The sequence below is a fragment of the Bos indicus x Bos taurus genome, chromosome 16 (genome assembly GCF_003369695.1).
Source record: "Bos indicus x Bos taurus breed Angus x Brahman F1 hybrid chromosome 16, Bos_hybrid_MaternalHap_v2.0, whole genome shotgun sequence".
In the NCBI taxonomy this organism is placed as follows: domain Eukaryota; kingdom Metazoa; phylum Chordata; class Mammalia; order Artiodactyla; family Bovidae; genus Bos; species Bos indicus x Bos taurus.
In genome coordinates, this window is record NC_040091.1 from 38,203,900 (window position 1) to 38,223,186 (window position 19,287).

At 42.6% G+C, this 19,287-nt stretch overlaps 1 protein-coding gene and 1 long non-coding RNA gene across 3 annotated transcripts in view; one reads left to right on the forward strand and one right to left on the reverse strand.

The window, feature by feature from the left end:
- Positions 1-1,636: 1,636 nt before the first annotated feature.
- FMO4 (flavin containing monooxygenase 4) overlaps positions 1,637-19,287 on the forward strand; it is a 38,975-nt gene continuing 21,324 nt past the window's right edge. Inside the window, exons 1-4 of one of the 2 annotated variants that reach the window (XM_027564791.1) lie at positions 1,637-1,949; positions 7,066-7,205; positions 12,128-12,316; positions 12,941-13,103. In XM_027564791.1, coding sequence (XP_027420592.1) covers positions 7,074-7,205; positions 12,128-12,316; positions 12,941-13,103 — 484 coding nt within the window. In that variant the 5' untranslated portion in view covers positions 1,637-1,949; positions 7,066-7,073. Of the gene's footprint in view, positions 1,950-3,527; positions 4,057-7,065; positions 7,206-12,127; positions 12,317-12,940; positions 13,104-19,287 lie in introns of those variants that run through there. The other variant, XM_027564792.1, reaches the window with a different exon arrangement.
- Positions 9,600-19,210, reverse strand: LOC113906527. The gene is made up of 2 exons (XR_003514905.1): positions 17,525-19,210; positions 9,600-9,891 (listed from the first exon to the last, which is right to left on the reverse strand). It is a non-coding gene; the product is annotated as an uncharacterized LOC113906527 (long non-coding RNA).

The window sequence follows — 19,287 nt, forward strand, 5'->3', positions numbered from 1 at the left end:
TTTGTAGTGTTTGCCAGTTTCCGTGATGTAAACATCCCCACCATGAACAATGTCAAGCTATTGTGTCAAGCATTACTATGCGTAATGCCAAGCTATCACTGAGCTTGGAAGACATACGTATTCCCTTTGTGCAGACGAGCTCCAGTACACCACTGGATGAGAACATTTTTGGGGACAACTGGAGAAATTTGAAAGTGGACTGTATGTTGGATGATACTGAAGTTATATTGACTTGGATGTGGTAATGATAATGATTCTGTGGGGAAATGCCCTTACTTTTATGAAATACATGCTGAAATATTCTGATGGCATCCTGATGTTTGAAGACTACTTTCAGATCTGTGTGTTTAGGTGTATATGTGTCTGTGTCTCTGGGTACATGTGTGTGGAGAAAGAGAAAGAGAGATGAAGAAAATGCCAATGTGTCAAGAGGTTACTAGTTGATGAAATGGGTAAGGGATATGTTGATGCACATTAATCAGATTGTTTTTTCAACTTTCCTCTGGGCTTAATATTTTTCAAAGTAAAAATTAGTTTGTTGCCAAGAGAAGATTTTATATAAAAATTTGAGGTTGTGATTTCTATTAAAAGGAATTTCAGTTCAGTTCAGTCACTCAGTCATGTCTGACTCTTTGCGGCCCCATGAATTGCAGCACGCCAGGCCTCCCTGTCCATCACCAACTCCCGGAGTTCACTCAAACTCACGTTCATCGAGTCGGTGATGCCATCCAGCCATCTCATCCTCTGTCGTCCCCTTCTCCTCCTGCCCCCAATCCCTCCCAGCATCAGAGTCTTTTCCAATGAGTCAACTCTTCGCATGAGGTGGCCAAAGTACTGGAGTTTCAGCTTTAGCATCATTCCTTCCAAAGAACACACAGGACTGATCTCCTTTGGGGTGGACTGGTTGGATCTCCTTGCAGTCCAAGAGACCCTCAAGAGTCTTCTCCAACACCACAGTTCAAAAGCATCAATTCTTTGGCGCTCAGCTTTCTTCACAGTCCAACTCTCACATCCATACATGACCACTGGAAAAACCATAGCCTTGACTAGACGGACCTTTGTTGGCAAAGTAATGTCTCTGCTTTTTAATATGCTATCTAGGTTGGTCATAATTTTCCTTCCAAGGAGTAAGCATCTTTTAATTTCATGGCTGTATTCTATTATTTTATTATTGCCAGTGCTTCTGTAATTATTTCTCTTCTTGTGCCCTAGGCTAACATCTAAAACCAATTTTAAGCTTTTTCAAACATGTTTTACCAGCTCCCTCTGCTGACATTTTCTGAAAAGATGAAGCTGCTTAAATTCCTTATAAATTCTGAATTTTGAAATCATACTTTTAGGGTTAGGGAACTAACCCTACTTGGGAGAACTTGATGACACAACAGTCACCTAATTGGCCTTCTTCTATGCACAGTTCCTGTAATAGTTCAAGAGACTAATTCTCAAGAGTCACAATTTGGTTAAGCAGAACGCCCAAGTCACTGGGGATTGTGGTTTGGGGTGATTTGGCGCCCTCTAAAGGCTACCGTGAGAAGAGCAGCCGCTTACCACGTGCTCCCCTTTAAGTTTAGAGCTCCGTCGGAACTGTGACGTTTAGGAGGATGGGCGAAAGGGGCAGAAGTCGCTTGTGGCTTTCCAATCCGACAACTCTATTCTAATTCGTCATTGAACGCTCCCTCGAGATCACGGAAGTTTCAACTGGTGCCCTACACAACTTCTTTTTTTCCCTCAGCGAGTATATTTCCTGTCATCAGCATGACAGGAAAAACGGCAGTTTTTGTTTTAAACTGAGAGCACTTTGATTAAAGTCAGCATTCCTTTTATTTTTTATCTTCTTTTAGAGCAAAGACTTTGGATTTGGATTTTTTTTTTTTTTTTTAAGACAAACACTGTCTTTGGCTATTGGCTTTGAGAAATAATTTGTAAAATTACCTCTCTGTGCCAACAAGGTAAGTGTCCTGGATTTTTTTTCTTTTAATGGGGAAATGTTTCCAGAAGCTGATTTCACAGAAGGTAAATATTCCCCTTGGTGAGTGCACTCCTTAGAACTAAGTGTGATCCTCTCTTTGCAGAGTCTCTTGATTAGGGTTAAGGCAGCAGAATTAGGGAGAAAACCAGGAAGCAAAGGAACTTCTTAAGGAAACAAAGTTATGCTGTAGGAAGAAGCCACCCAGAAGGAAGATGTGGAGAGAATAACAGAATCGTGGGACTGTCTGTGATTCCAGGCTCCTTTCTGATTTCATCTTTTGGATGAGATGGAATTGCCTGTCACTGAGAAACACAAAATATTCCACAAGTGTCAGGTTCGGAAATAGGGTAGCAAAGGAAGAACACTGGTAGAGTGAAATAATAAGAAATATAAACAGATCGAAGTCCAAATTCATATAAATCATATCAGCTGTATGATTTGCTAATCATCCAAGTCTCTCCATGTCTCAAAAATGACTGCTACATTTTATGGTGTGTCAGGTATGGGATAGGGTTTTCCTGTTGTTCAAAAATCCAACTCAGTTGATTAGGGCTTCTTCTATTAAGGAACTAAATATCAGCAACCTTTGACCTACAATGGACCTTACGATTATAGCACACTCTTACAGTTTACAAAGAGCTTAGCAGTACTATGTCCTCCTAGACCGTCAAACCTGCAGTATTCTCGCCTGCCTTTCAATTTATGTCTATTTGGGGCATCAATTATCTGGCACTTGGGTGTTTTTGCTCAGGAAAAACACAGCCTAGTACGTGTCTTTAGCTAGGTCTCCAGGCGTAGATAAGCAGCCCAAGAATGTCTGCAAGCATTTGTACCCAGAGCATGCTGCTGTTATAGGACATATTGCCTGATACCATATGTGTCAGCCCCTGTCTATATAGTGGCATCTTCTTGTGGACAGTCACTGGGTCTGTATTTATTACTGTTATTTAGTCACTGATTCTTAATTATTCTGGGGGCCCCCAAACTTGGCTCAGTATCTGCCCTTAGAGTTACATAGAGTGCATGTGTGGAGTGAATTAATTTGCTGCCAGTCTGTTCACTGCAGCATATTTTGCATTTTAACCAGATCACTTAACAACTATTTCTTTCATCTTATTATTGCAAAAACACAGCACAGCGAGATCTGCCAATTCCAGACTTCTCCCTTGTGCCCTGGAAGTGTATGTGTTCTTATCGGTGGAGGCCATTTATTTATGAATAAAAGCTATCTAGACCTTTTACTCGGAGAAGGCAATGGCAACCCACTCCAGTACTCTTGCCTGGAAAATCCCATGGACTGAGGAGTCTGGTAGGCTGCAGTCCATGGGGTCGCTAAGAGTCGGCACGACTGAGCGACTTCACTTTCACTTTTCACTTTCATGCATTGGAGAAGGAAATGGCAACCCACTCCAGTGTTCTTGCCTGGAGAATCCCAGGGACAGGGGAGCCTGGTGGGCTGCCGTCTATGGGGTCTCACAGAGTCGGACACGACTGAAGTGACTTAGCAGCAGCAGCAGCAGCAGCAGACCTTTTACTCTCCAGTCCAAAGGAAGCCATAGGTGTGTTTGCCTATGTGTTTCCAACTTGTTGATAAATTTTATCTGTGTGAGACGTCTTTTCCAGAAAGAAGAGAGGAAAAGAGGGAATGGTTAGGGAGGTGGGAAATGAATCCTGTAAATATTTGGTGCTAGGCAGTTTTGTGTAATTATTATCACAGTTTCAGACTCAAACGATCCTTCCGTGTGACTGTGTTTCTTATTTGCAAACAGTAAATCTTAAAGTGTGTAAGTGGGTTGTTTGGGGGGGCACATGGCTCGTCAGTTGCAGAGACAGAGTTCAAACCCAGTTCTGCTGCCTCCAGAGTCCATTCTTACTGCAGACTACTCAACTCTCCCAAAATCAAAAAGAGACTCCTAAATAAACCAAAAGTCTCGAGGGGGAAGAGTGTAAATTTTGCTGTAAATAATGAAGCCAGGCAGGAAGTTCTCAACCTTACAAAGGGCGGGATGGCAAGTAAGATTTTGAAACAGGCAAGCCTGGAAAAGCCCTCTGATGCTGCAAGTCCCTATGTCCTCCTCTGGAACCAGGTAAGTCTGAGGGTTCCAAGGGCTCAGAAGTCTTCTTCTGCCCCTGTAAAGTCACTAACTCCCTTTGTAATTGTGCCGAGGGGTTATTTTTTATTTTTTTCCCAGAGCTTTCCCCTTTCTCACTTGTATTAACTGCCGCGGTCCAGCCCCGGCTGATCCAGGGTATTCGAAGGGGAGACGGCTTCAGCGAGTTCACTGGATACAATAGCGTATAGCTTTATTTAAATATTAATTAGAGATATAAATAGTAACAAAATGAGGATAGCTCAGTAGGAAAATTCAGTGGAGAAAAGAGGCTGAATAGCTTGGTTTAGGCAGAAAATCAATATAACCTATGACATCAGGTTAGCTCTGACCACAGAGGCCGCAGGTGCCCTCTCGAATAGCGGAAGGTGCCCCACCTTAGGCACCTTCTCGAGTGGGTCCTAGAAGCCCAGGCAAATAAATGGTCGCAGAGGACCTCCACGCTCCAGATTGAGACTCAGCTGGAATGTGAAAAGAAAGAATGACATGGGGAGACCAAGCTTTGGTGAGCAAGGCCCGTAGCTTTATTTTCAACAGGGGCTTTTATACCATAAGTTGTACATAGAGGATAATAGGGGGTTTGAAACCATGCAAAGTCAGCAGTCTTTGATCCTTATCAAAACCAGGGTTTCTTTCCTGCAAATTTATCGTATACAAATGGTTTAGGTGATGTACATCATCTTCTGGCCAGAAGGCCTATTAACATTTTATGACTCTTGACAAAGGTTTGTCAACCATAAGACTTATTTTCTCTGAGTAATTATTTTAAGGTTTGGGGCCATCCTCCGGAGGTGTTACATAAAGTTGCATTCCTATAGGGCAGAGGTGTAGTGGGTTTACAACAAAGGAAAGAATTTATTACCTTAAGGGTCTAAAGTTGCTAACACCAAGGGCACTACTTATTTTTTCTACATACCAACTATATTAATTAATACACATTCAAGGATACAATACAGGGGATGTGGAAACTTGGCAGCAAGCATGGGCTCATCAATGAAATCTTACTAGTTTTATTCTGACAGTTTCTAACTCTCTGAGAGGCTCTAAGCTATTTGAATATCTTAAGCTTCCCCGTGCCATGCCTCTCGAGGCTGAGAGACTGTAAACAATCGTATGCATAGCTGTAGGAGTCGGGGTAAACTTGTCAGGCGAGTTAGAGAGCTATCTAAGGGGTTTGGATTTAAACACTCCTAATGCCCAGGAGCTTATTAACTGGAGCTGTAAGTTAACTCTTTATCAGAGAGAGTGAGATGGTGGTGGGGGACAGCCCCCAGTAAAGTCAGAGGTGAGAGCACAAAGCAGTAAAGTAGGCAGACTCTGGTTTTGGGGGGTAGATGCTCGAGAATTTCCAGGGGGACTCCTGAGGCTCGATCCCGCCTTTGCGTATGCCGAGCCTCCTTCCTCATGACCTTTGCCACGGGTGGAGCTCCTCACGCTGGCTCCCAGCAATTAACCATACCTCTTTATTTTCTATATTTTGGTGCTTTGACAGTTAAGGCCTTGCTGATGCCAAAGGGGCTGCTGCTCCCAGGCTTAGGCAGTTCCTTGAGGTAGTAAACCACCCTCCTGGGAGGGTGACCTTTTGAATGCAAACCAACCAATCCTGAGCCCTTTTCCTCCAACCACCTCCTTTACTGACACTCACTCTTCTTGTGCCTGGGGATTCTGATTTGGCTATAGAGAAACTGCAAAGCCCTGAGGACAAACCCCCCACCACAAACCCAACCAGAAAGCATGGCAGCAAACCTGAGCTCAAATTAGGGAAGAGGCTCAGGAGCAGAAATCATGGGACACTTCAGACTCTCATCCCAGTGAGATGTGCACATCCAGACTCATACTCAGATATCTAGAGTCTCTCTCGACTCAGCCTCTTACTAGCAGACTGGCCTTAAGTCATGTTCAAAGACTCAGCAGTTACACCTGAGTCCACCTGACACTTCAAAGCCTTCCATGCGGCATAAACCTGATTCGCTGGAATTAACTTAGTGTTAACCCATCTGATCAAAGAAAAATGTATGTTGACATCTGCAGATGCCCAAAACTACAATTTTAAAAATCTGATATAAATTGTCATGACACCTTCATGCTTCCTCCAATCTTTCCTGACAAGGATAACATCCCCATTTCCATGTGATCTCATCTTGGTCTCTAGAATGTGCCATATGGATTTCCCTGGGGACTTAGTTCTGTATTACAGTCAGTCAAGCTTTCATTGTTCAAAGTTAAGAACTTCCCCTCAATTAATGTAGTATCTTTTTTGCTGGCAGGACATGACCCATAACTAGCTACTCTTTAGGACTTTAGATGCTTTAAATAAAAATGAACATTTTTGCTGGTTGCAGTTCCTAGGATTTTGGGAGGGTTAGGTGATAGCAAAGTGTTTTTAATACTGAGGGAATATAAAGTCTTAAGGGGATCAAGACCTTTTACTCCTCAATCCAAAGGAAGCAACAGGTTGTGTCTATCTATGTGTTCCCAAATGTTGATAAATTTTATCTGTGTGAGCTGCCTTTTCCAGAAAGAAGAGAGGAAAAGAAGGAAAGTCATTAGGGAAGTGGGAAATGAATGCTGATTAAGTATTTGGTGCTAGGTCTTGGCTTAACTAGCTAATAATAAGAGCAAAATTTAACTGAGTACTTACTATGTAGCAGACACACTTCTACAACTTTTCCAACATATCTCGGTCATTTAATTTCAGGACAATGCCTATTTTAGATAGGCATTATTATTTCCCCTCTCATTGTACTGATGAGAAAACTGAGGCACAGAAAGGATAAACAACTAGCCCAAGATAAATAAATGAAGCCAGCATCCTGGCTGAAACAGTCTTATTTCAGAGCCCTCATATTTAGCCAAATTATGATTCTGCCTTAGCTCAGAAACAAAAGGAGGGTATCTATATCATTGTGAAAGTTGAATTCTGTGACAAGGGCTCCCTTCTAGCCTTGTCAAACAAAGAAGCTCTGCTTAATCTGTATCATACAGAACACACCATGGCCAAGAGAGTTGCAGTGATCGGAGCTGGTGTGAGTGGCCTGTCCTCCATCAAATGCTGCTTGGATGAACACCTGGAGCCCATCTGCTTTGAAAGAAGTAATGACATCGGCGGACTATGGAAGTTTACTGTGCGTAGTTCATACCCTCCCACCTTCACCAACTATAATCTGGCCATTTGCTTTGTCCCTGCCCAGGCATGGTGGCTGTAGTCTATCTTGGTGATCATTAAGAGCTTCCCAGGTTGCTCAGTGGTAAAGAATCCGCTTGCCAAAGAAAGAGATGAGGGTTCGATCCCTGGGTCAGGGAAGATCCCCCAGAAAAGGAAATGGCAATCCACGCCAGTATTCTGCCTGGGAAATCCCACGGACAGAGGAACCTGGTGGGCTGTAGTCCATGGGGTCTCAAAAGAGATGGACATGAGTGAACACACATGCATGGTGATCATTAAGGGAGCCACTCATTGCAGCATCACAACTTTGTGTATGGTGTTGTGCTGACCCCACGCAGGACGCAGTCTGATAGGTGATGAACCTGAAGAATTGGCAGGGTAGGGGCAAGAGAATTTGGAGGAAAGAGGAAGAAAGAGTTAAGTCTGATACACAAACATAGGATTGAAAGTTATGATGATTTCTGCACCAGGAACATTCTAAGACAAAGTAGCAGAGTATCACATTGGGTAAGCTGAATCTCACTGGTGAATGTGAAGCAGATGGCACCTTAAGAAGGACAGAAGTTGGCAGCAGGGGATGGATCCCCAGCCCCAAGGCATTGTTCATGTCTTTTGGAAGAGAATTGGCAAGGAGAGGCAAGAATCCAGACCTTGTTAGGTCTAGGGGGTAGTTTTTACATTATCAGAAGAACAACAACCCAGGCACTATTTCTCTTAAGAGTGGAGTGTGCAGCCCAGGGTGTATGCTCAAGGTTCGGCCAGCCATTAGGTGACTTGAGCATCAGGAAGTAGGGCTGGAAATGACTAAATGTCACATGAGAGGTTGTTGCTGAGTCGTGAAAGACACTGGAGATTCTTGGCCTTCATAGGAGAGGAATTCAATCCAGGGCCAGTGATGAGGCTTAATTGCTCAGAGCTTTTGTGTGATAAAGTTTTATTAAAGTATAAAAGAGAGAGAAAGCTTCTGACATAGACATCAGAAGGGGGAAGAAAGAGTGCCCCCTGCTAGTCTTTAGCAGGAAGTTATATAGCTACTAGCAGGTTGCTAGTTAGAGAAAGGAAATGTCTCAAAACTCAGAGACTGGCACCAGGCCCCTTACCCACAACATTCATTTTGAGATAACATTGGCACAAGGTGAGTTGTCCCAGGCCATAAAGTGATTGGCATGAATCTTGGAAGAAAGGCAAGCAAATACCTAGCAAATTCTAAGCAAATACATAGTCTCATTAACATAGCTTAAGAGAATATTTACATGAATAAAACATACTGGTTCTGAGCCTTAGGCAAACCTACTTGAAGAAAGACAGAGTCTAGGGTAAATATAGTTCATTAACATAACTTAAGAAAAATATTTCCATAAGAAAAACGCATTGGTTACCTCAAGGTTTGAAAAAAGTTGAGTTCAGGTGGAACCAGGTGTCGTCATGGCAACACAGAATTTTAAAGGAACTCTTTCAATTTTGTATAGAGAAAGGAAAAAAATCTGACTTGTGTAGTTTGTTTCCTCCTACCACTTAAGAGAGAGATAAAAGACGTTTGACATTTGCAGCCTATTTCCTCCATTTGGAGACCCCTAGCCTTCCTACCTGCTACCCTCTCACACATGCCTCTGGCCAGAATTGGTCCTGGTTACTGGGAATATCAGGGTCTTCAGTGGGAATAAAGGGATCTGCCCCTGGTAGGGTATAAGGTGTCAAAAGATGGAGGCCCAAGTAGTAAGTGCTTCAGGGGGAAGGGAAGAGCAGCATTTGGCAGGAGCTCAGGGCTGGGGAGGTACTTCACACTGGTATGAATGAGGGAAGCTTGCATGGAGGAAGTGGCATTTGCCAGTCTTGGATGAATGGTGAAGAAAACAGAATAAGCAAATGTATGTAAATGATCACAACTCTAGGATTATAGTGTACTGTGCTGTGCTTAGTCATTCAGTCATGTCTGACTCTTTGTAACCCTATCGACTGTAGCCTGCCAGACTCCTCTGTCCATGGTGATTCTCCAGTCAAGAATACTGGAGTGGGTTGCCATGCCCTCCTCCAGGGGATCTTTCCAACCCAGGGATCGAACTCAGGTCTCCCGCATTGCAGGCAGATTCTTTACCACCAGGGAAAGAATTTTCTGAGCCATCAGGGAAACCCATAATATACTGGGGGGAAAAAAAAAAAAAAATTTTTTTTTCTGGTGTACTGTGGGCCTCATTAAGCCACCAAAGGTCAGTATGGAAGAAAATATTCGGTCTGGTTTGTGTACTTTTCTGCTATTTGACCCTATTGTTGCAGGAAGGGGGACCCCTTCCAGGGCCCAAAACTGGGCTCTTGCCTAACACTCGGAAATGAATTGTCCAAGGAGACACATCTACTGACAAAGCAAGAGATTTTATTGGGAAAGGGCACCCGGGTGGAGGGCTGTAGGGTAAGAGAACCCAGGAGAACAGCTCTGCCCCGTGGCTTGCAGTCTTGGGTTTTATGGTGATGGGGTTAGTTTCCGGGTGGTCTTTGGCCAATCACTCTAATTCAGAGTCTTTCCTGGTGGTGCACGCATCGCTCAGCCAAGATGGATGCTAGCGAGGATTCTTGGAAGTGGACGAATACACGGCGTCTCCTTTTGGGAGAAAGACTTCAGAGAGACTTGTAGCCAGGTAGCCAGTTGCCTAGTTTTATAAAAAGTAAGGTTGCAGTTACTAACTTCCAGCAGACATTGTTTTGAGAATGGTGGCATCCAAGCCTGACACGACTCAGCAACTAGGCAACTCTTCCATTTGGTGGTGGCTTATTAGTTCCGTATTCCTTATCAGGATCTCCTGTCATAAAACAACTCATGCAAATGGTTACTATGGTGCCTGGCCAGGGTGGGCAGTTTGAATCAGTGTGCTTCCCCTAACACTATGGTTGGCTTGGTTTCCTTCTCCTATTATAAACTAATGATATAAACTAGTGATATAAACTAATTTTAGAAAGTAATATCGCTACTGTATAGCACACAGAACTCTACTCAATGTTCTGTAGTGACCTAAATGGGAAGGAAATCGAGAGAAGAGTGGGTGTATGTGTATATATGACTGATTCAGTTTGCTGTACAGCAGAAACTGACACAACGTTGTAAAGCAACTATACTCCAATAAAAATAAATTTAAAAATAAAAAAATAATATTGAGTTAAACAAAAGAAAAAATACAGGACTTCCCTGGCAGTCCAATGATTCAGACTTCACACTTCCTCTGCAAAGGGCGTGGGTTCATTCCCTGGTTGGGAAACTAAGATCCCATATGCCATGAGGCCAGGCCAAAAAAAAAAAGAAAAGAAAAAATATAAATTAAATATAATATCAATACTCCTGAGCACTAAATAAATTAACACTATTTAAATTTTGATGTAATTTCTTTCAGTCATACACATATTTTTTTCCAAAAATGCAATGGTAATATTCATTTCCATTCATTCAAGTATTTGTGATGTCCCTCTCCCAGGACACACAGGGAACAAGATAGACAGGGCCCCAACCCTCCTTAGAATCTAGTGGGAACAGAAACTGTAAACACATCATTGTAATGCAGTGTCATCGATTCTGTGCTCAAAGTACAGGGTACTAGGTTGGGGCAGCAGGTACGATAGCTACCTTGTGAAGATCTATAGGGTTATGGAAGGCTTCTTAGAGAATGTGATAGCAAAGAAAGAGACTTGAAGAAGAAATAGAGATTAGCTTTGAACAAGTTCATTGGTGTCCTTAATATAGGTCTTTTCATTTTGTTTTTGGATGGCAAAGACCAAGATAAGACAAGGAGTTGAGGAGTCCAGGAGAAAACAGAGGCTGTCAGTGTGTGATGACCCCCTTCATGAAAATTGAGATGAGACAGAGAGAGACATGGTTGTAAGAGGATTTTGTTTTAGCCACACATTCCAGGAAACAAACTCACTCAGAAGGACAATGCAATAGTGGAGTGCAGTTTATTACACCGGCGGGCCCAAGGCAGAGTCTCCTCTTAGCCAAGGACCCCGACGAGTTTTTGTGAAAACCTTATATACCCTAAGTGTACGTGCCCAAACCCACCTCCCCAAATTCCCTGAAACTAGTCTGAACAAAGGAAAAGAAAGATACAATCAAAGTTAACCTGTGATTCGTATGCCTTAAGCCTAGGTAGTTAACAGTGGACAATTATCAATAGGCCTGTGGTCATAGCCCAGTAAGCATAATAGAATGTATGATTCTATTCAGTTACACAGATAATTAGGGTATTCTTTTAGGCATGGAAAATCTAGGTATGAGCCCTGGGACTCTTCCTTCCGAGGGTTTGGTTTTCCAGTTGGTATATCGTTTCCATAGATACTGGGCATATAGCTCAAGTCCACAGTCCTGCCCAAGATGGAGTCCTGCCTTCAAGATGGAGCCTGTTCTATTTCCTCCTTCAATATAAGTTGAAAGCGGGGGTTGTTTTGAAAATTTGAGTCTTCAGTATTTTAAGTGTGGATGAGAAAGAGTGGTTGAATATATACATAGACAATAACTAGAAAACTTTGTGAGGAATTCCTTAAGCAAAGGCAAGAAGAAGAGGCCCAGAACCTGAGAGGAGGGAGTAATCATGGCAAGGGAAGAAGGAGAAGACAAGGAAGATGGACCATGGGCCCACGTTCATGGAACTGTTTAAAGACACTGTTAGTCCTGCAGAGCCCTGTTAAATGTTGCTAGCTTCTTTGTAGTTTGACGAAGATATTATATTTAACAATTCAACCCCACCAGTGATTTTTTATATCTATAGCAGGGGGATCCAATGCTAAATTTTCCAGAAACTCTTTGGAATGACATGTAGAATGCTAGCTGCTGGTGATCTCTGTTCTCTTCCTCCTATCCCCCTCAGCCCACCCCATCAAGTTAACTGTGCTTGTACACAGGAAACTTCTAAAGATGGGATGACTAGGGTCTACAAGTCATTAGTGACGAATGTCTGCAAAGAAATGTCATGTTACAGTGACTTCCCTTTCCAAGAAGATTATCCTAATTTCATGAACCATGAAAAATTTTGGAACTACCTCCAAGAGTTTGCTGAGCACTTTGACCTTCTGAAATACATTCAGTTTAAGGTAAGATGGCTTGGGTTATGGAAGGTTAATGAATAGGGGCTGGCCCATTCACCAATCTAATTCAAATGGGATGCCTAAGAAAACTTCTTCTTAATTTTCTCTCTATATGAATAAGGCAGATAAAAATCCTGCTGTTCATGTTTTACTGAAGTCACTAAAATACTGAATTTCCTGGTTCTTTTTCTAAATCCAAAGTCTCATTCAGGATGAAATTTAGAATTTTTTTCAGAGGAAAGGAAAACTGGATTTTATTCATGAAACCCATTGGAAAGAAATAACTAGAAGTCTGAGCCACAGAAATTATAATGGGTCAAAACTCATTTTCCTAAATTTTTCCAACATTCAATATTTTAACTCGTCTTCTTCTCACCAGAAATAAAAACTGAATGTTTCTTCCTTGCAGTGAAATCATTCGGATGTTTTGGGTCCTAATCTTTATGACCACTTTTGAGACTTTGCACAAGTTATTTAACTTCTCAAGGGAGAAGATAAACCAATATTGAAAGGCCTTCTAACATGAGACTTACTAGACCCACTTGAAATAACAAACACGGTTACCATACAGTCATTGCATGAAGTCCCGAGATGACTGGTGGAAAACGAGTGTCTGTCTTTTGCTTTCAGACCACCGTGTGCAGCATAACAAAGCGTCCTGACTTCTCTGAAACTGGTCAATGGGATGTTGTCACAGAGACAGAGGGGAGGCAGGACAGAGCTGTCTTTGATGCTGTCATGGTTTGCACTGGACATTTCCTGAATCCCCGTTTACCTCTGGAGTCATTTCCTGGTGAGTCATTTCTACATGAAACCATGCCTGCTCTTCCAGGTTCTATGGGAAGTTACTGATTTGTAATTGGAAAAACTTTCTCATGATTCTAGACAACTTTATGTTTACCCTCAGAAATAATATGTACCAAATAACTTTGAAAGACTGAAGTACTATACAGGTGTCAGGGTTTTTTATGTACTTATAAATATAAATGCTGATGTTATCATTTAAGTTTTATCATGCCTATCTGATTCAAGTTTAGTGATCACATAGGGCTCAAAACCATCAGATCTGTCATGAAAAAGGATAGGATTTGAATTTTATCATTAAATTACAGGTCATTTGAATCAGAAGTGAACTGAAATTCAATAACTTAAAAGAAGTGACAGTATAAGGAAATTTGAGAGAATTTTTTTTAGGAACTAGCCCAGAAATGATACATATAAAGAAATATTGTCACCCTTCAAGATAATCATTTCAGACTTCCCAAGTGGTCCAGTGGTTGGGAATCTGCCTGCCAAAGCAGGGGAACGGATTTGATCCCTGCTCCAGGAATAGCCCATGTGCTGCAGGGCAACTAAAAGCCCACACACCACAACTACTGAAGCCCATCCATCTAGAGCCCAGGCTCCGCAACACGTGAAGCCACTGCAATGAGAAGCCTGCGCACTGCATCTAGATAGAAGATAGTACACTCTCACCGCAACTAGAGAAAGCCCACCTGCAGCAGTGAAGACCCAGCACAGCCAAAAATAAAAGTAATTAATTTTTTAAAAAATCATCACAATAATAATCCATCCACCTCCTAAACTATCCACACAAAGCAGTTCTAGAAATTCCCCTTTGTAAATGCTTTTGATTCAATAGCACATTCTTTTTAATATACTCACAATTGGCAAAACTCCATCTTTTGAGGTCAAATGAGGATTACTAAAATGTAGCAAAACTACTCTTCTTCTGTTACTTATAAGTGGCCCTAAAGGCAGTGGAGTATGAATTTTTGAAACTTCTCTGAGGAATGAAAAGAACTTTTAGGAAAGGAAGATGTAAAGAACAAAGTTTGCCAGCCTTAGCCAATAAAATATGAAATAAATCTGATGAACATAATCTCAAATTAACAAGATATTCTATTTTTTTAAATATTTTAGGGGTCGAGGGAGACTTCAATATATAATTTTGCAAAGAAGCAATGTTGTAAATTGTGGGCCAGCTTCAGGCTTGCTGTTAATCTAAGGGCTAAACAGACAATCACCTGGTACTAAAGGAATATATAACTGACTCATAACAATGTTTCTATGGGGAAAACTTTAATGACCTCAGAGAGGTAGGGGAGGAATTATTATAAGAGAAATATTGAGGCCCCCCTCTATTTTGCCCTAAAACCCAGTATTGGCAAAGGAAAAAACTCACACATACAGATTTTAGAGACTTATCCTGAGGGGGGTTTTGGTTTATGACCAGACTTTAGAAGAGTCTGTTGCATGGGACAGCAAGAAAGATAATCCCAATTTCCTCCATGTTTCCAGAGTGAGGTACCTTGGTGAGTGGATATGGTGTAAGGTTTCTGGGAAGTTCCAGTTTGCCGAGTCAGACACAACTCAGCGACCAAACAATAACAACAATGGTTCCCTGCAGACAATGGCCCTGGATAAGTAGCATTTAGCATAATGGTTATGAACAAAGTTCTGGATCCAGACCCTGGTGCTCTTTGCATAATCTTGGATAAACATAACCTGCCTAAGCCTCAGCAAAGTGGAAATACAAATTCCTATTTCAGAATATTGATGAGGATTAAATGTGAAATACTATGAAATATAGCCCCAAAGGAAAAAATAACCCAAAATATTGCACATAGTTGGTGAACGGCAGGCAGAAACAGAATGTAAATCTGTTTCCTGTATGAAGATTCTATGATTTGACACTGATACAACAGGGCCTCCTCATACTTGGGCTAGACCAATACAACCATGAGACCCTAAAATCTAATAAATAATTTTGGCTCCTTCTTGGGTCCTTCAAAACATTATATGACAAACATGATTGTTTCCCAGAACATTGGCTTGCTTTATTACTGTTGTTGCTTTTGTTTTATATATTTTAAAATACCAAAGGGGAAAAAAGGGGGTGGGATGAATTGGGAGATTAAAATGGACATATATACACTATTGATACTATATATTAAATAGATAACTAATGAGAACCTACTGCATAGCTCAGGGAACCCTCCTCTTTCTCTATGCTCTGTGGTGACTTAAATGGGAAGGAAATCCAAAAAGGAGGGGTATATGTACATGTTTAGCCGATTTGGGTTTCCCAGGTGACACTAGCGGTAAAGAACCCGCCTGCAAGTGCAGGAGACGTAAGAGACATGGGTTCTATCCCTGGGTCAGGAAGATCCCCGGAGGAAGGCATGGCAACCCACTCCAGTATTCTTGCCTGGGAAGTTCCATGGACAGAGGAGCCTAGCGGGCTACATACAGTTCATGGGGCAACTGAGCGACTTTCACATGACATGACATAGCTGATTCACTTTGCTGTAATGTAGAAACTAACAACGTTGTAAAGCAACTATACTCCAATAAAAATCTTTACAAACAAAATTTAAAAATAAAACAGTATAACACAGAGCCCACAATAAACTCTCTGTAAACAACAGCTACTACTTTATGAATCATGACCTTTTTTGTAAGTTATTATCCACTATCTGAAAATTGCTTGAAAGAAACCTGTGATTCCCCAGATTAAGAAGTGTTTCTCCCTCTTAGTTAAGTTATAACCCTGGCCTCAGTTATAACCTCAGAGAGCTGAATCCTCCCAGAGCCCACACAGGAATCACAGGACAGGGAGCACAAAGTCCAGTTCTGCAGGTCACCACTCATCATTCTTCTCTCTCCCACACTCAGAAGTTGTGTAAGAGTGACTCTTTAAATACTAGTTACAGATTAATGATCACAAATGCCTAGTTATACTTAATCAAGTATTAACAAATGTCATCGAACTTTGTCAGTGGTGTACATGGACTTCAAATGCCTGGTCTTCCTTCTCCTAAGGTAGTAGCTAAGCATTTTCTAACACATAACATTAGGGGGATAAGTATAAGATGAATAAACCACAGTAGCAAAGTACTCCAGAGATATTTGGTGACAAGGCAAACCAAGCCTTACACCCCTGGGCAGACCCCCTTTTTCTGAATTAGTAGTTTTGATTTACCAAATAGATTCCTTTGGAGGGAAGGGCAATGCATTATTGACATAATCATTGATTTAGAATTACCTATGCATGCTACACTTTTTCTTGGGTGCCCTACTCAAATAGGCAGTTATGGAGAATCTATTATTTGAAAAGCATTGTGTTAGGTACATACAAAATCTATGAACCAAGGTCGAGCCTTCAGCAAGCTTCTCTCCAGCCAAACCCCAGTAAATGGATTGAAGCCCCACTCCCTAATGCATTTGGGGCACAGGCTTTTCCCTCTTCTTGAAACTATCTAGTGCTTCCCTTTTCAAATTCCTAATCATCTTTCTAATGGCATTCTTTGGAAAAAAAATTCACCTCCTCCAGGATGCCTGCCCTGGTTCAGTCCAGGCTGATGCCCCATTGGAGCCATTATAACACCTCCTGTTCTGTGAAGCAGTATAGTAGCATGCTTGTCAGCCAAGCTCCAGGGGCAGATGACTCCAGGGGCCTGACTTCTCCAGGCACTGCTACTTACTGTATGGCCTTGAGCAAGTTGCTTAACCTCTGTGTCTTTTTCTCAGCATTAGTAAAACTGAATCATAATATTGTTCACCTTGTAGGGTTGTTGTGAGGTTTAAATTAATTAACATATATAAAGTCCTTAGCAGAGTGTCTGGGACTTGCTAGTAAGGGCTGAGTAAATGTTAGTTGCTGCTGCTGCTGCTAAGTCGCTTTAGTCGTGTCCAACTCTGTGCGATCCCAGAGATGGCAGCCTGTTAGTTAGCTATTGTCTGTTTACCTATTTCTTGCTCAAGGATGAAGTCCTTGAGCTTAGAGACTGCCTTTTATCCTCACATCTCCTAAGCCTAAAACAGGAAACAGTGCCTTGAGTTGTACAATGTTGAAAGTAAAGGTCGTGTAAGGTACAGTTATTAACCAATTGTGTTTTGTCTCGTAATATGCCTGCAGGACTCATCTGTGGGGCTTGTCCTTCTCCCGCCCTTGGTTGCAATTGCAGGCCATTCCCACCAATTTTATGCTCACTCTCAAATAATAAAAAGTCCTCTGTCATCTTTTTTTTTTTGTCTTTGCCACACAGCATGCAGAATCTTAGTTCCTTAACCAGGGGCAGGGATCAAACCCATGCCCCCTGTTGTGGAAGCACAGAGTCCTAAGCACTGGACCTCCAGGGATTTCCCCCAACTTCTCATTTTTATAACTGAAATATTCTATGTTGTGTAATAGTAAAAACTTGCAGTTACCTGTAATGGTGAGAGGTTTCTCCCCTTCCTCAGCCGGTGCCTGCTTTGTGCTGACTGCGGCCATAGGAAAAAGATAGTGTACTTGGCTACTCTCTTCCTCTGACTGTTCCCTCTGTTCCTCTCTGACTCTCTTCCTCCTGCAAGTCCTTTGCCCACCTGCTCCAGTCTCTGGCACTTCCAGAATTGAAGTCAGGGGAAGGACATGAAGAAGTACAGGGGCAGGAAAGTTTTTTATTGACCGGCACCAATGAGGTGCTAGTTCTCTCAGGCCTCGGGGGTGTTTAAGATCCATGCTTTGTGGGGTTCTCTCCAAGGCTCTGCTCCAGAGACTAGCCAGCCCCACTACTAGGGATCTCTCAGTGCAGCCCCTGTTAATAGACCAAGCACTCTGGGGCTGCCCAGTTGACAAGTCCTTCAACCCTAGCTCCTCCCCAGGTCATCTGCATACAAACTAGGTTAAGGTCTCATTGCCAGTCCAGATGGCTACCATGTGCAAAGTCCCTTTAAACTGTCATCAGACAGGCTCTCTCCTACATAGCTTCGTCTGGTCCACAGGAAACATGCATTCCACACTGTCAGCAGTTAAATGAAAAACCTGCTACCAGCAAGTTTTTCCACCACCCCTTGCAGGCAATTGCTGTCACGACCTGTCAAACGTAGGCCACACACCATTCTCTGTGCTCCATAGATTCCAAGGGTCGAGGTCACACAGGGGTCTCCCGGAAGCCCCTCAAATCTGGCTTCATGTCAAGGGGACCAAAAATGCAACAGCGCTTTAAATCCTTTCCTGAAAGTCTCCTGTTTCCAACCTCTGGCCACTTCGACTCAATCCTTGAAAGTGAGTAAGGGGCTAAGGATGACAGAACTGGTCTGCATACACCTTTGCAAATTCTGCCTAGCTGGTTTAGCAGGGCCCTAGAAATGTGGCAACTATTGCATTTAGTTTTCAGCTTTGGGGTCCTCAGCAGGCAAAGACTCCCAATTAAAATACTGTGTTTTATATAGTAGCTCTTCAATAAATGTAATTGAGTAAATGAATGAATCAGTGACTGGAGATTGATAAGGTGAGACAGTTTTCATCTTTTTACATGAAAATTGCAAAAGTACTTGAAGTATTAGGGTGAGAGGCTGAGGAGTCCTCTAAAGTGCAGAGCCCCCCTTTCTGATTCTTTGTCGTCTTACCGATCAGTGGGTCTGAAGGTCGCTGGCCCCATAGCTCTTGTTCCCTCTGCCACCTCTCGTAATTTCCATTGTTGCATCTGTGACCACTGACCCTTTATAGCTGGTCCCCAAGAAGGGTCCTCCTGCCTGATGTTGCTTGGAGCCTAGAGACCAAATTCGGTTCAGAAGCACAGGAGGCTTTACTCTTTGATTGGAGAATGGAGAGGAGTGCCATCTGGCTGTAGAGAATAGCTCTCCTGGAACGATCGTGGGCGGGGCTGCTTTGTAGCGTTCTGTAGCGGGGAGGGGGCGGAGTTCTTGCCAGACAGGTGCAGGCGTGATGTTCAGGCTCCAGCTCCAGATTGCAGGGCAGAGCAGCGTTCCCGCAGAAGGCCCACCACCGCCAACATTTCGAATTCAGTGACGTCCACACACTTCTGCATACACCCCGGTGCTGAGGAATCTGTACAGTTTAGGAGTGTGTTAGTCACTCGGTCATGTCCAACTCTGTGTGACCCTCTGGACTGCAGCCCACCAGGCTCCTCTGGCCATGGGATTCTCCAGGCAGGAATACTGGAGTGGGGTGCCATGCCCTCCTCCAG